The sequence below is a fragment of the Macaca nemestrina genome, chromosome 11 (genome assembly GCF_043159975.1).
Source record: "Macaca nemestrina isolate mMacNem1 chromosome 11, mMacNem.hap1, whole genome shotgun sequence".
Classification (NCBI taxonomy): domain Eukaryota; kingdom Metazoa; phylum Chordata; class Mammalia; order Primates; family Cercopithecidae; genus Macaca; species Macaca nemestrina.
In genome coordinates, this window is record NC_092135.1 from 64,136,203 (window position 1) to 64,153,220 (window position 17,018).

Below are 17,018 nucleotides of genomic sequence, written 5' to 3' on the forward strand. Positions count from 1 at the left end.
AATTTTCATATTCATCTCACCTACTGGAAAGGCATGAGAGAGAGAGAGACTTCATGTCAATGTCAAGAGAAGCCCAGATCCTTTATTGTTCATTAATGGGGACTGAATATTACAGCTTGCCAAGAACTTAACAGAAGAAGCTGCAGAAAAACTTCTGCAGAGGAGAAAACTCTAACTTAGAGGAGAAAATCAAAGTAATAGATTTTGTTTTTCCCTAATGATACCCTGGTTGTCAATATGATGAAGAGTGGGATAAAACTAATAGAAGATTATGAATTACCTCAATAGAGAAACTTGTGTGGGTGTTTTGTTTCCCTATAGCTTATATAGGCCTTGTGCAAAATGCACCCCTTTAAAACCTAGGTGGAAGATATTCTGTAAGTCAGGCTATTATTTTTTCTAAATAGTATTATGTAAATCATTTATAATTCTAATATAAAAGTTATATGTCAAAATAATTAAGAATAATTAAAATTACAAAAATATGTTTGTAGAAACACATTATAAAAAGATGTAAATTGTGACAGTTATAACAAAAAGTGTGAGGGAGGTATTAAAAGTAAAGATTTTTGGTACATGATTTAAGTTAAGTTATCAGCTTAAAGTAGACTATTATATTTGTGATTGCCTCATGGAAAATCCATGTAAAAATACAGAAATAAAAAAGAGAAATCAGAAATCATAGCATATCACAGTAAAATATCAACCAATCACAAAAGAAGACAGTCAAGAGAGAAAAAGACAGAAAAAAGAATTACAAAACAGAAAAATTCAACAAAAAGGCAATAGTAAGTCCTTATCTACCAATGATTATTTCAAATACAAATGGATTAAACTTCCCAATGAAAAGACCTACAATGCCTGCATAGATTTATGAAAACAAGATCGTTATATGCTGTTTCCAGATACTCATTTCAAATTTAAGAAAACATAGTTTGAAAGTTAATTGATAGAAAAGATAAATTCTGTTTTTCTTTTTCTTTTCTTTCTTTTTTTTTTGAGACAGAGTCTCACTCTGTCACCCAGTCTGGAGTGCAGTGGTGCGATCTCAGCTCACTGCAAGCTCTGCCTCCCAGGTTCACACCATTCTCCTGCCTCAGCCTCCCGAGTAGCTGGGACAACAGGCGCCCACGACCACGTCTGGCTAATTTTTTGTGTGTGTGTTTTTAGTAGAGACAGGGTTTCACCATGTTAGCCAGGATGGTCTCGATCTCCTGACCTTGTGATCCACCTGCCTTGGCCTCCCAAAGTGCTAGGATTACAGGTATGAGCCACCGTGCCCAGTCAAAAAAGATACATTCTGTACAAACGGTAACCAAAAGAGAGTAATGGGGCTATACAGTTGTCCTTTAGTATCTACAGGGTCATGGTTCTGGAACCCCAAGGGATACCAAAATTGAGGATGCTTAAGTCCCACAGTTAGCCCTGCAGGACCTGTGGATAAAAAAAATTGACCCTCTGTATCTGGATTTCACATTCCATGAATACAGTGTTTTCAATCAGCATTGACTGAATCTATGATGTAAAACCCACAGACACAGAGGACTGACTATAATTATATCAACCAAAATAGACATTAGGTTAAAAAAAAAAAAAAAAAAAAAAAAAAACTGTCACAAGAGACAAAGTAGGTCATTAAATAAGATAAAAGAGTTAATTCATCAAGAAGATATAACAATTATAAATATATGTGAATCCATCATCAAAGCATGTAAATACATAAAGCAATCATTGACAGATTTGAAGGGATAAACATACAGCAATACCATAACAGTAGGATACATCAATACTTGACTTGCAATAATGAACAGAACAGCCAGACATGGAATGTATAAACAAACTGTGGATTTGAACAACGCTATAGACCAAATGGATAACAAACACACAGGATATGCTACAGATTGAACCAATAATAATAATAATAATAATAGTAACTCCCCAAAAAGAAATGTACAGGACCAGTTGGCTTCACAGGAGAAGTCTAACCAAACATTTAAAGAAGAATCAACATTAATTCTTCTCAAACTCTTAAAAATTTGAAGAGGAGAGAACACTTCGAAAGTCATTTTATGGGGCCAGAATTACTCTCATACCAAAGCCAGACAAAGACACTGTAAGAAAAGAAAATTACAACTTTTGAAGGAAGTGACTTAACAACATTGTGAAATAGGAGGCTTATGACTATTTTTTTTATCTCACAGACATACCAAGTAAACATCTACATACATATGGATCAGTTCTCTGCAGAGAAACCCATAATCCAGTAGAAAAACTCAAACATACCAGAGGACAGAAAATATCCATATCAAAATGTGTAGAAAAAGTGGAAAGACACTCATGCACTAACCCCACCCTGAGCACAGTGCCTTACATTTAGGAAGAAAACTGAATTTGCAGCTGCTTCCCAAGGGTTGAGAAGCTATAGCACACATATAGAACCCAACCTTTTTTTTTTTTTTTTAATTTGAGGAAACGTATTTATTTCTAGAAAATGATTTTTCTAGAGTGGAAAGAGAGAAGATATGAACTATATTATATAATCATCTTCATAAGTGCCTTAGTTTTCCATTTTGTAGAACTCAACTTTTATAGTCCCTGCAACAGAGTTTGGCTTTTAGATCACCATGCTTGTGAAATGGCAGAGATAAGCCATTGGAGTTTTCTCTGAAGTACAAAGAACAATGGGGGGTGTTGAACTGCCTGAGCCCTTTCAGAAGCTTTAATTCCTGGGATCAGACCATCTTCCAACTTTCCCATAGAAACCATTAGGCTGCACATTTTCCAGCCGCTCCCTGTGGTTCTGGCCTCTTCCAGTACTTGGAAATCTACATAGCAAATGAAGAATAAACCTTCTTCAGCCTAAACAAGAGGAATAGCATTGCCCAGCCTTCTTCCCTGGCTTCCTACAGAGACAATCCCAACTCTACAATCTTTCTTTTAATAGAGGTGGAAGGTCTCTACCACCAAGAATAGGAGAGTGACTTCTTCCCTGGCTTACTCCTGACATAATTTCTGCAGTCTCTCATTACAGGAAGGCATGAACTACACTTTAATCCAATGGACCTAACAGATATTTATAGAAGAGTTCATCCAACAGCAACAAAATACAAATTCTTCTCAAATCACATGAAACACTCTCCAGGATAGATCACATGTTAGGCCACAAAACAAGCTTTAACAAATTTAAGAAGATTAAAATCATATCGAGTACCTTTTCTGTTCACGATGACATGAAACTAGAAGTCAATAAGAGGAATAACATTGAACAACTCATAATTATGTGGAAATTAAACGACATGCTCCTGAAGAGCCAATGGGTCAAAGAGAAAATTATATGGAAAAGCAGAAAATATTTTGAGATCAATGACAATGGAAACACAAGATAACAAATAGTATGGAATGTAGAAAAAGAAGCACTGAGAGAAAAATTGGTAGTAATAATTGCCTACATTAAAGAAAGAAGGACAATCTCAAATTAACAACCTAATATTACATCTTAGTGATTAGAAAAAGAAGAACAAAATATCCCCAAACTTTGCAGAAGGAAGAAAATAACAAAGATAAGGATAGAAATAAACAAAGCAAATACTAAAAAGTTGTTTTTTTGAAAAAAGAAAATTGAAAAACCTTTAACTAGACTAACAAAGGGAAAAAAGACAAACAACATCTGAAATGAAAGAAGGGAGACTAACACTGATAACACATACATACAAGGAATCATAAACTATTACTGTGAACAACCATACACCATCAAACTGAATAACCTAGAAGAAATGAACTAATCTTTAGAAACATGCAACCTACCAAGACTAAATCAGCAAGAAATATTACATCTGAACAAACCAATACTAGGTAAAGAAAATAGATCAGTAACAAATTAAGTCTCCAATCAAAAAAAAAAAAAAAAAAAAAAGGAAAAGGTCACTGGTGAATTCTATTTAAAGAAGTAATATGAATTCTTCTCAAATTCTTCCAAAAATTGAAGAGGAGGTCAAACTCATTTTATGAGGACAGCATTACACTGATATGAAAACCATAAGAGTATACTACCAGAAAAGAAAACTGCAGGCCAATATTCTTGATGAACATAGATCTAAAAATCCTCAATAAAATATTAGCAAACTGAATTCCCTAGCACACTTAAAAAATCAGTCACCATGATTATTTGGGATTTATCTGAGGGATGCAAAAATGGTTAAACATGCATAAATCAATAAATGTGATATGCTACATTAACAAAATAAGAACAAACATCATATGATCATCTTACTAGATGCAGACAAAGCATTTGATAAAATCTAGCATATATTCATAAGAAAATCTCAAAAAATAGATATGGAAGGAATGTACCTTAACAAAATAAAGCCATATATGACAAGCCCACAGCTAACATTATACAAAAACTGTGAAAAGTTGGGAGCTTTTCTTCTAAGATCAGGAACAAGACAAGGATATTGACTGTTACTACTTCTTTTTGACATAGTACTAGAAGTCCCATCCATAGCAATTAGGCAAGAAAAAGAAATAAAAGACATCCATGTAAGAAAACAAGAAATAAAATTATCTCTGTTTGCTAATGACATGATCTTATATGTAGAAAACTCTGAACACTGTACTGAGAACTGTTAAAACTGATACATAAATTCAGTAAAGTGCAGTTTGCAAAATCAACATAGAAAAATCAGTAATATTTCTATACATTAACAATGAGGTTTCCAACAAAGAAATTAAGACATTAATCCTATTTAAAACAGCATCAAAATAAATAAATAAAATACTTTGAAGTAAATTTAACCAGGAAGGTCAAAGATCTGTATACTGAAAACTATACCTTGATTAAAAAAAAAAAAACAACTGAGGAAGACAAATCAATTGTAATATATTTCATGTTCATGTGTTGGAAGAACTAATATTGTTAAAATGAATGCAATCTCTATCAAAATTCTAATGTCAGTTTTCACAGAAATAGTCAAAAATGCTAAAATTTGAATAAAATAAAAAAGATGCCAAATGGCCAAAGCAATCTGAGCAAAAAGAACAAAGCTGGAGGTACAATATTCTCTCATTTCAAAATAAAAAGCTATGGTATTGGCATACACACAGATATATTGGCTAATGGAACAGGAGAAAAAGCCCAGAAATAAACCCAATTATTTATAGTCAATTGATTTTCAACAAAGGTGCAAAGAATAAACAATGGGGGAAAGGGCGATCTCTTCAATAAATGGTGTTGGGAAAACTGAGTATTTCTTATGCGAAAGAATGAAATTGGACCCTTTTATAATACCACATTTAAAAAAAATCCAAACAAGTAAAAGTATTAAATATAAGAAATGAAACTATAATGCTACTAGAAGGAAACATAAAAGAAAAGCTCTATGACTTTTGTCTGGGCAAGGATTTCTTGGCTAGGACTCTCAAAGCACAGGTAACAAAAGATAATGAGAGACAAGTTGGATTAGATCAAACTAAAAACGTTCTTTACAGCAAACAAAACAATTAACAGAGTGGAGAGAGAGAGCTCATGGATTGAAATAAAATATCTGCAAACCATACATCGGATAAAGGGCTAATATCTAACATATGCAAGAAACTCAAACAACTCAACACCTAGAAAATCAAAAAACCAATTGAAGAATGGGCAAATAATCTGAACAGACATTCTTAAAAGAAGATATATGAATGACCAATAGATATATTAAAAAATACTCAACATCTCTGATCATCAGGAAAATGCAAATTAAAATCCCAATGAAATATTACCTCACACCTCTTAGAATGGCTATTATCAAAAAGACAAATGATAACAAGTGTTGATGATGATGTGGAGAAAAAGGAACCCTTATACATTGTTAGTGAAAATGTAAATTACTATAGCTGTTTGAGAAAAATAGCATGGAAGTTCCAAAAACAAATACAATTACCATATAATTCAGCAATTCCACTTCTAGGTACATAGTAGTATATATTTAATTCCTTTAGCGGAATTAAAATCCTTATGTCAAAGGTATACCTGCACTCCCGTGTTCATTTCAGCATTATTTATGAGAACCAAGACATATTAGGTTGCTGCAAATGTAATTGCAGTTTTTACCATTACTTTTGCTGCAATTAAAATAATGGCAAAAACCACAATTACTTTTGCACTAACCCATAGACACAACCTGTACCCATCAACAGGTGAATGAATAAAGAAAATGTGATAGGTATGCACAGTGGACTACTATACAAAACTTCGAAAGAACAAATTTTGTCATTCATCCCAACATGAATGCAACTAAAGGATGTTATGCTAAGCAAAATTGGCCAGGTACAGAAAGATAAATATCATATGATCTCACTTACACGTACAATTTTAAAAAGTCAACATCACAGAAACAGTGTATAAAGGTGGTTATCATAGGACTGGAGGAAGAGGATGTGAAGAGAGGAGAAATGTTGATCAAAGGGTGTACAGTTTTCATTTAGAGTAGAGGAATAAATCTCAAGATGGATTAAAGACTTAAATATAAAATCTAAAACTGTAAAAACCCTGGAAGACAATCTAGGCAATACCATTCAGTACATAGGCATGGGCAAGGATTTCATGATGAAGACACCAAAAGCAACTGCAACAAAAACAAAAATTAACAAATGGAATCTAATTAAACTAAAGAGCTTCTGCCAGCAAAAGAAACTATCAATAGAGTAAGCAGACAGTTTACAGAATGGGAGAAAATTTTTGCAGACTATGCATCTGACAAAGGTCTAATATCCAGAATCTATAAGGAACTTAAACAAGTTTACAAGAAATAAACAACCCCATGGTTGTTAAAAAGTGGGCAAAGGACATGAACAGACACTTCTGAAAAGAAGACACACATGCAACCAACAAGCATATGAAAAAAAGCTCAACGTTACTGATCATTAGAGAAATGCAAATCAAAACCACAATGAGATACTATCTTACACCAGTCAGAATGGCTATTATTAAAAAGATCAAAAATCACAGATGCTGGCGAGGGTGTGGAGAAAAAAAGAATGCTAACACACTGTTGATGGGAGTGTAAATTAATTCAACTATAATGGAAGACTCTGTGGCAATTCCTCAAAACCTAAAGACGGAAATACCATTCAACCCAGCAATCCCATTACTGGGTATATGCTTAAAAGGAAATACATTGCTCTATTATAAAGACACATGCACACATATGTTTATTGGAGCACTATTCACAATGGCAAAGACATGGAATCACCTCAAATGACCATCAATGATAGACTGGATAAGGACAATGTGGTAAATACATACCATGTAATACTATGCAGCCATTAAAAAGAACGAGATCATATCCTTTGCAGGGACATGAATGGAGCTGGAGGCCATTTTCATTAGCAAACTAAGGTAGCAACAGAAAACCAAATACCACATGTTCTCACTTATAAGTGGGAGCTAAATGATGAGAACACATGGACACATAAAGGGGAACAACGCACACTGGTGCCTATTGGAGGATGAAGGGTGGGAGGAGGGAGAGGATCAGGAAAAATAACCAATGCATACTGGGATTAATACCTCAGTGATGAAATAATCTGTACAACAAACCCTCATGACACGTTTACCTATGTAATAAGCCTGCACATCCTGTACATGTACCCCTGAACTTAAAAGTCAAAAAAGTCACACATTAGGAAATGAAAAAAATAAATGTATTGTATATTTCAAAATTGCTAAAAGAATAACTTTTTAACTTTCTTACCACAAAAAAATGATAAGTGGGTGATGTGATGGTTATGTTAATTAGCGTGATTGAATCTTTCTACAATGTTTATATAGATCAAAACATTGTTTTGTACCCCATTAATAAACACAGTTTTTGTCAATTATAAATGAACAAATTTTTAGAAAGAAAAAAGCATACTACAGGGCAAGATCCCTGATGAACATAGATGCAAATAACTTCATCAAAATATTAGCAAACTGAATGCAACAGCTCATTAAATGATCATGTACTATGACCAAGTGGGAGTTATTCCTAATAAACAAATTTACTAAATGTTGAAGGGTATAAAATCAACATACAAAAATCACCTGAGTTTCTATACACTAACAATAATCTGAAAAGAAAATTAAGAAATCCCATTTACGATAGCAAGCAAGGATGGTTCAACATATGCAGATCAAATAATGTGATACACCACATGATCTGAGAAGGATAAAAATCACATGATCATCAAAAGAGATTCAGAAGAAGCATCTGACAAATGTCAACACCCTTTCATGGTAAAAGCTAAAAAAGAAAACAAAAGCTAGGTATAGAAGTTGCTATAACTTGAACGTTTGTCCCCTCCAAAACTCATGTTGCAATTTAATTGACATCGTGACAGAATCGGGAAGTGGGACCTTTAAGAGGTATTTAAGTTATGAGAATTTTACCTTTTTAAATGCATTAATGCTGTTATCTCAGGATTGGGTTCATTATAAACAGGCAGGTACTGCCCCCTTTTCTCACTTATTCTCTCTTTGTGCCATGTGATACCTTACAGCACGTTATGACACAACAAATAAGACCTCACCAGCCCCTCAATCATGAATTTTCCATTCTCCAGTACTGTGATCCCATAAGGTTTGTGATCATAATAAATTACCCAGTCTGTGATGTTCTGTTATAGTAGCACAAATGGATGAGAACAGAGGAAATTTACCTCATGATAACAAAGACTACATGAAAATCCCACAGCTAACATCATATTCAATGGTGAAAAACTGAAAAACTTTCTTGTAAGATCAGGAATAAGACAAATATGCCTACTCTTGCCACTTGTATTTAATAAAGCACTAGAAGTCCTAGCCGGAGAAATTAAGCAAGAAAAACAAGTAAAAGACATCCCAACCTGAAAGAAAAAAGTGCTTACAGATGACATTATCTTATATGGAGAATACCCTAAAGACTCCACACATCAGGAAAATCTGTTAGAACTAATAAACAAATTTACTAAATGTTGAAGGATATAAAATCAACATACAAAAATCACCTGTGTTTCTATACACTAACAATAATCTGAAAAGAAAATTAAAAAAGAAATCCCATTTATGATAGCATCAAAATAAATAAAATACTTAGGATATGCTTAACTAAGGCATTGAAAATGTACGCACTGAAAACTATAAAATGTTCATGAAAGAAATTAAAGAAGACACAAATAAATAGAAAGATCTGGTACTCATGAATTAAATGACTTAATATTGTTAAAATGCCCACACTACCCTAAGTGATCTGTGAATTCAATACAGTCCATATCAAAATCCCAACAGCATTATTTACTAAAATTTAAAAAAAATCCTAAAATTCACATGGAACTACAAAAGACTCTGAATAGCCAAAGCAATCTTAAGAAAAAAGAACAAAATGGATGAATCACATTTTCTCATTTATTATTTATTTATTTATTTATTTATTTACGGAGACATAAGATCTTACCCTGTTGCCCAGGCCAGAGTGCAGTGGCATGATCATAGCTCACTGCAGCTTCATATTCTTGGGCTTGAGTGATCCTCCTACCTTAGGCTCCTAAGTAGCTAGGAGTATAGGTGTGTGCCATCATGCCTGGCTAATTTTTAAATATCTTTGTAGAGAAGGAGTCTTTCTATCTTTCCCAGGCTGGTCTCAAACTCTCGGCCACAAGTGATCCTCCAGTCTTAGCCTCCCCAGTTGCTGCGATTATAAGCATGAGCCACTGCACCCAGTCCCCATAGGTCCTCATTTCAAAATATATAACAAAACTACAACAACTAAAATAGTATGGTCCTGGCATAAAACAAATATATGGGCCAATGAAACAGGATAGAGATCTCAGAAATAAACCCATGCATAGTTAACTCGTATTCAACAGGGGTGCCAAGAATACACAATAGAAAAGACGCCACTCAACAAATGATATTGGGAAAACTGGATATTCACATATAAAAAATAAAATTGAATTCTTTTCTTATACCATACACAGAAATCAACTCAAAATAGATTAAACATTTAAACCTAAGACCTGAAAACTGTAAAACTCCTAGAAGAAAACATAGCAGGAAAGCTTCATGATACTGATCTTGACAATGATTTCTTGGAAATGACTCAAAAATTCAACCAACAAAAGCAAAAATAGACAAGGGAGACCATATCAAACTAAAAAGCTTTGGTAAAAAAAAAAAAAAAGGAAGCAATCAAGAGGGTGAAAAAGCAACCTACAGAATAGGAGAAAATATTTCCAAACTATATATCTAATAAATGGTTAATATCCAAAATATATAAGGAACTCCTACAACTTAAGAAGGCATACAAATGGCCAACAGGTATATGAAAAATGTTCAATATCACTAATCATCAGAAAATTCAAATAACTCTAATGAGGACTGGGTGCAGTGGCTCATGCCTGTTATCCCAGCACTTTGGGAGGCCAAGGCGGGTGGATCATGAGGTCAGGAGATCAAGACCATCCTGGCCAACATGGTAAAACCTCATCTCTACTAAAAATACAAAAATTAGCTGGGCATGGTGGCACGTGCCTATAGTCCCAGCTACTTGGGAGGCTGAGGCAGGAGTCGGAGGTTGCAGTGAGCCAAGATCACACCACTCCACTCCAGCCTCGTGACACAGTGAGACTCCTTCAAAAACAAACAAACAGAAATTGTAATGGGATATCATCTCACACCTGCTAGGATGGCTATTACCAAAAACAAAACCAAAAACCATCCAAATCAAAAGATAATAGGTGTTGGCAAGGATATGGAGAAATTAGAACCCTTGTATATTGTTGGAATGTAAAATGATGTAGCTGCCATAGAAAACAGTATGAAACTTCCTGAAAAAATTAAAAATATAACTACCATATGATCTAGCAATGCCACATCTGAGCATATTTTAAAAATTTGAACTCAGGATCTCAGAGGCCACACTTCCATGTTCATTTCAGCACTACTTATTATATCCAAATATGAAAATGACCTAAATGTCCATTGATGAATGATGGGATAGAAAATGTGATATTTGTATACCTGCATGTGTGTGCGTGTGTGTGCGCGCACACACACACACACACACAGTATTCAGCCTTATAAAGAAGGAAATCCTGCCATATGCAACAACTTGAAGGAACCTGGAGAAATTTATGCTAAATGAAGTCACAGAAAAAATATTTCATAATTCCACTTCTATGAAGTAACTAAAATAGTCAAACTCATGGAAACAGAGAGAAGAATGGTGATTGCCAGGGCATGAAAGGATAGTGAAATGGAGAATTGCTATTCAACAGGAATAAAGTTTCAATTATGCAAAATGAATAAGTTCTATGGACTTGCTGCGGTACTTCATGCCTATAGTTAACAATATATATAGTATACTTAAAAATTGTGTTAAGCAGGTAGATCTCATATTAAGTGTCCTTACCACAATAATTAAAAATAGGAAAGGCAAAGAAAAGGATACCACTTTCATTTTTTTTCTTCTATCGAATAAATGAGTTCATCACAAAGCATCTACTACCTACTTCTAATAGCATGTGTTAACTAATTGAAGTGTTGGTCATGTTTTTTCAAGGAAGAGTGGAAAGAATTTCTAAATCATTCAGAAAAGGTCAGAAAATAAAAGCTATACTTAGATTTCAAGATGAAATACTGGAAGAATGATAGGGGATATGAGTTTTTGATGCTTCTAAATCAGTAACTCTTTCCTGACTTTAGTGGTGATAGTATCAACCCATTCTATTTTACTTCCTGCGTAGAAATGTTGTAAGAATAACATTAACAAGCAGGAAGATTAAAGTCAATTGGACTTTGGCTGTTTTATTCATACTCATACTGTTCTTTCTAGATGCATTTAATTTATCCTATGCAGGGAAGACTGAGGAATTACTTGTGTGTGCTTATATATTAAATGTATGTATATATAATGCTTAAGTTGAGAAAAATCAATTGAAAATCAGGGTATACTTTATAAAATGTAAAATGGAACATGAGATTTAAAACTCTTTAAAAATAAACATCTGTATTTGGAAACGTCAGGGTAAATAATGCAATATTTACTAAATTTTTGTCTACGTGTGAATAGTCAATCACACACACTAATGACATTTCGATGCATGTACATCTGTCTTCTTAGATGCTAAGCCAGTACCCGAAATGATTATTCTCTTGTAATTCTACCATTTAGTCTCCAAAGGTCTCTTTTTGTATAGGTGGTACTACAACCAGAGTATATCAGTTAGTTGAGAAGAAACTCCACAGTTAGACTCCTTTATCTCTTGCAAATCACAAGCAATACTGTAGATTCTACCCTCTAAAATGTTTTAATGGAATATATTTCCTATTCTCCATTGCCACACAGGACTAATTTGGAGAGTAAGTATGGGCCAGGTGGCAGGTCAAGCAGGGTCTGAAATAGTCTTTGGTCTTTCCCTAGTCATTTTGGGCATCGCTGCTAGATTAATTTTTTTTTAAAGCTCTGTCTCAGACTCTAGAAAAAGCAATTCTGGAGCTAGATCCATAATGAAACTACGTTTTAGCTGTCAGGCCATGTGCAAATAAGAAAATTTTTCTGAGAGGTTAAATGAGGATACTATGTCCTTTGGATTTGTTGTAAAATTTGACTACAATTACATTAGAAGTATTTTACACAGGATCTGACATATCATTGAGTCTTAATAAACATCAATCTCCTGCTTCCATGTTCTTCCCTACTCAACATATATGAATGAAACACCAGCTGCTACTAAAAAAGGTCTAATATGGCTTTTTATATCTACTCTCAAGCAGGTCAAAACCTCATCTTTTACTATTTCTCCAAATCTTAAATTTCTTCAAAACTGAAGGCATTGCTATCCCCCCTGAATTGTTGCCTCTTTTATCAACACAATTCATTTCCTCACTCATTTCTGTTTCCCTCCATGTGGGTTAGCCATTCTTTTGCCTCTCAGTTGCTGCATATCTTCTTACCCATCTTCCAAAGCCTTCTCAATTGTCACATATTTCATAAACTATTCTATAGCAGCATCTATTTTTATTCCGACTGTCATGTACATTTTTTGTTCTTGCTAATTTTTCTTATTGTATTTATCATTATTATAGTATTTGGGGATAGAGCATAGTAGAGAGTCTAAAGTAATAGAGTACAAGATACATCGAATTTACTACAGACTCTATCTAACCTTCATCACATACTCGATATATGACCTTGGGTAAGTCACTTAATCTCTCTGTGCCTTTCCTCATTTATGAAATAGACTCTGTAATAATACTTTTTGTGATTGATGTTATGGGTTGAATTGTGTGCCCCAAGAAGGTACATATAAGTCCTAAGCCTTAGCACTTCAGAACGTGACCTTATTTGAAAATAATGTCATTGAAGATGTAATTAAGATGAAGTCATACTGGAGTGGAGTTGACTCTTAATCCAGTGTGACGGACATCCTTACTAGTAGAGGAGAAACACATGCAGAGGGAAAATGGCATGTCACTAAAAAGGGAGAGATTGGAGTTCTGTTGCCATAAACCAAGAAACACCTGGGCTACCAGAAGTTGGAAGATGCAATAAAATGTACTTCCTTAGAGGCTTTAAAGAGAACATGGACCTGCTGACACTTTGAATTTGGACTTCTAACCTCCAAAAGTGTGAGAGAATACATTTCTCTTGTTTTAAGTCATCAGGTTTGTATTATCCTGTTCTCACAGGTCAAAGAAACTAATACAGTTGATGTGAAGATTAATTAATTAAAAATTTCAGAAGATTGCCCAAATTACAGTATTCATCAAATCTTAATTTTCAGTACCTGTATTACTTATTCTGCTACGATATAAACTCCTTGAGCTCAGGAACCCTATCTTATGTTGGTCTCCCCCAAGCTCCAACCCAGTATGTATCACACAGAATAAAATAAATAGCTACTTATAAAATGTGTTTTGAATAAATAGTGTATTGATTTTTTAAAATTATTCAATCCTCTATAGGAAACATTGGAAAAAACAGAATAGTTGATATATTGCTCAAAACCTATGGGTTTAACCTAAATCATAGGTTAGCCAGAACCTATTATTTAGAAAATTGTTTTCTGTGCAAAAATGAATGAGATTAAGTATATTTGTAATTGTATACTAGTCAATTATTTGAAAAATAAATGAAGTTCTAATAAAACTAATCATGAATTGATATCAAATTAAACTTTACATTATCTTTTTTGGAAAATAATTGTTCATCCCTTTCATTGCAATGAAAAATATTTGAAATACTTATCTTCTTTTTCTGTTGGTTGAAATTATCTATGATGACACCAATGAACAAGTTCAAAGTGAAGAATGACCCAAAGATGATAAAGATGACAAAATAAATATACATGTAGAGGCTATATTCATATTTGGGCTGCTTGTCTACCTATAAAATTTACAAAAGTTAGCATTATATAGACAATAACATTCCTCATTTTCTTTTTCACATGGTCTGACAAGGTAATTCAAACAGTGCTATCCTAGGTAAACAGGATTTAAGGAGCTTTAGCATTGTTGAGGTTTAACATAATCACTCTTAACAATTTATTCAATGTGTATTCATTACATACTTCTTTAACTTATTACATACTTACGTAATAAATAATATAATCTTCAAATAACTACAAAGGGCTTAATCACATGCATACTTGTGCTCATATTGGTAGGACAATTCAAAAACTAAGTGACATACTGTGTATATGTTATTTCCAAAAGTACTGTAAATGAGACATTATCATATTTATATAAATTTTGCCATGTATTTTCATTTGATTCCAAATATGTCTTTATTAGATTTTGTAAAAATATTACCTAGGGAGTAATCATTAAAGTTTCTTAGCATGGAACTTATTTCACATAAACTCATCCAAGGTGCTTTAAAATGTAAAAAGAGTAAAAGTTATACATTATAATTATTTTATTTTTATCTGATAAGCGAATATTTACTGAGCATTTAGTAATGCCAGCCTGCACTAAGTGCTCTGCTTCTATTTTCTTGCTGGGTCCTCACAACACTATGGAGTAGGCATTGGATGATTATAGACATTTATTAGGCAAAGGATAGATTCATTAAATTATAGATTAGACAAATAAACTAAGTCTCAAGAAGGTAAGGTAATTTGCCCAAAGTCAGCCGTAGAGCTTGGATGATGTGGTACAGCTAAAATTTGAATCGGGTTCTATCTCCAACTGCTGTACTCACAACCACTAGGCTACATCAGGTGGATGTTCTCCATTGTCTGTGTGAGTCCCAAGGGCTTCATGAAGTTATAGTTTGGAAATCACTGAAATAAACTCAGAAGCTTGCAAAAATAAAGTTTAGTGCTAAGATAATCAATACTTACATTAACGGAATCCACTGCTGCATACATAATAATCGTCCATCCCTTAAATGTTGCCTTTAAGAATAATATTAATAGAATCTGAATGTTAAACTCATATTCTAAAATAGCCATAAACATAGTTTTGTCTGTTTAATGTTACCACAATTACTAAGCAATACTAGTAAGTTTTGCTGTATTCAACATGTCCATTTAATATAAAGATTTTTTTTTAAAAGGACATATTCCCAAGTAACATGCTAAATCTTAGTTCTAGTTAATTATTTCCAAATTGTTACATTTGCCTGTGAATTTTGCACATAACCTTTTATTTTTTAAAGGTGAAGGGAACTTTTATGAATAAGACAGGAAACATCTTTTCTTCATTTTTTTAAGGGTTCTCCACGCCTGTGGGAAGTTCCTCTCATCCCTTCATAGTGTGAAGCAGGAAGTCCAAAAATGTTCATTTTTGAAGCAATATTTGAATGGTACAAGATGGGAGTCCACATGACACCAAAGAGTCAATTATAAATTAATAACTCAAATGCAACAGAACCTATGCTTCTTATTCATGTAGGAACATGTTCTAGGAAAGACCAGCACTTTTTTTTTTTGAGACGGAGTCTCGCTCTGTAGCCCAGGCTGGAGTGCAGTGGCGCGATCTTGGCCCACTGCAACCTCCACCTTCCGGGTTCATGCGATTCTCCTGCCTCAGCTTCCCAAGTAGCTAGGATTACAGGAGCCTACCACCACACCCGGCTAATTTTTTGTATTTTTAGTAGAGATGGGGTTTCACTATGTTGGCCAGACTAGTCTCGAACTCCTGACCTCGTGATCTGCCCACCTTGGCCTCCCAAAGTGAAGAGATTACAGGCATGAGCCACCAAGCCTGGCCAAGACTGGCACTGTTTTAAAAACCATACAGTATTTTATCTTCAATTGATAACTAACAGACTATTTAAAGAATAACTTATATCCTTTGTCCAATATCTATCAAAATACCAAGCATTCATGAAAGGGGACACTTACAACTTGAAGCAGAGATAGGTAACCAAGTCCGACATTATCAAAGTTCACTTTCAGGTTTTTCCATCGCACATTTTGACTAACATTCATAAGGGCAAAACATTCAGAACGATTTGGAACTTGACTTGCAGGAAACCGTGACCCATCTGTAGTGTTAATACACTCATAGAACTTGCCAGCAAACAAATTTACTCCCATGATGCTGAATATCAGCCAGAATATAAGACACACAAGTAGCACATTCATGATGGAAGGAATTGCTCCTATGAGTGCATTCACAACCACCTTGTATTCAAAAGAAAGAAAAGAATAATTAGGATTAGTAAGATGTTAAATAGGCAACATGAAAGAAATGCCATGCAGACATAAACAAATTAGAAAAGCCACCCTTAAATATCTAAGACACCAAACCAACCGACACGTTTATTAAATGCCTACTCTACACTCAGCAGTGTGCCAAGCAAGACAAAATGAGACAGGAATTCTGTGATCACCAGGCTTACAAATTACATGACTATCACACAATAAAATTATTAGCAAACTATAAGACAAAATAACTAAGATAATGTAATAGCTTAAATAAATGTAAAATAAATAAAAATAATAAACCAGAACCTGTTATTGATAAGGTAAACTTGTAAAATCTGTACCCTCTGTAAAAAAAGAAA

The 17,018-nt window shown here is 33.9% G+C and overlaps 1 protein-coding gene and 1 long non-coding RNA gene across 10 annotated transcripts in view; one reads left to right on the forward strand and one right to left on the reverse strand.

Moving 5' to 3' along the window:
- LOC105483302 (uncharacterized) overlaps positions 1-17,018 on the forward strand; it is a 143,000-nt gene that overhangs the window by 69,079 nt on the left and 56,903 nt on the right. The window lies entirely within an intron of this gene.
- Positions 1-17,018, reverse strand: part of LOC105483303 (sodium voltage-gated channel alpha subunit 9) — a 180,808-nt gene that overhangs the window by 10,021 nt on the left and 153,769 nt on the right. For 3 of the 4 annotated variants that reach the window (XM_011744101.2, XM_024793261.2, XM_071072885.1), the window contains 3 exons: positions 16,354-16,635; positions 15,349-15,402; positions 14,253-14,390 (listed from right to left, as the gene is read on the reverse strand). In XM_011744101.2, coding sequence (XP_011742403.2) covers positions 14,253-14,390; positions 15,349-15,402; positions 16,354-16,635 — 474 coding nt within the window. The remainder of the gene's footprint in view (positions 1-14,252; positions 14,391-15,348; positions 15,403-16,353; positions 16,636-17,018) is intronic. The other variant, XM_071072886.1, reaches the window with a different exon arrangement.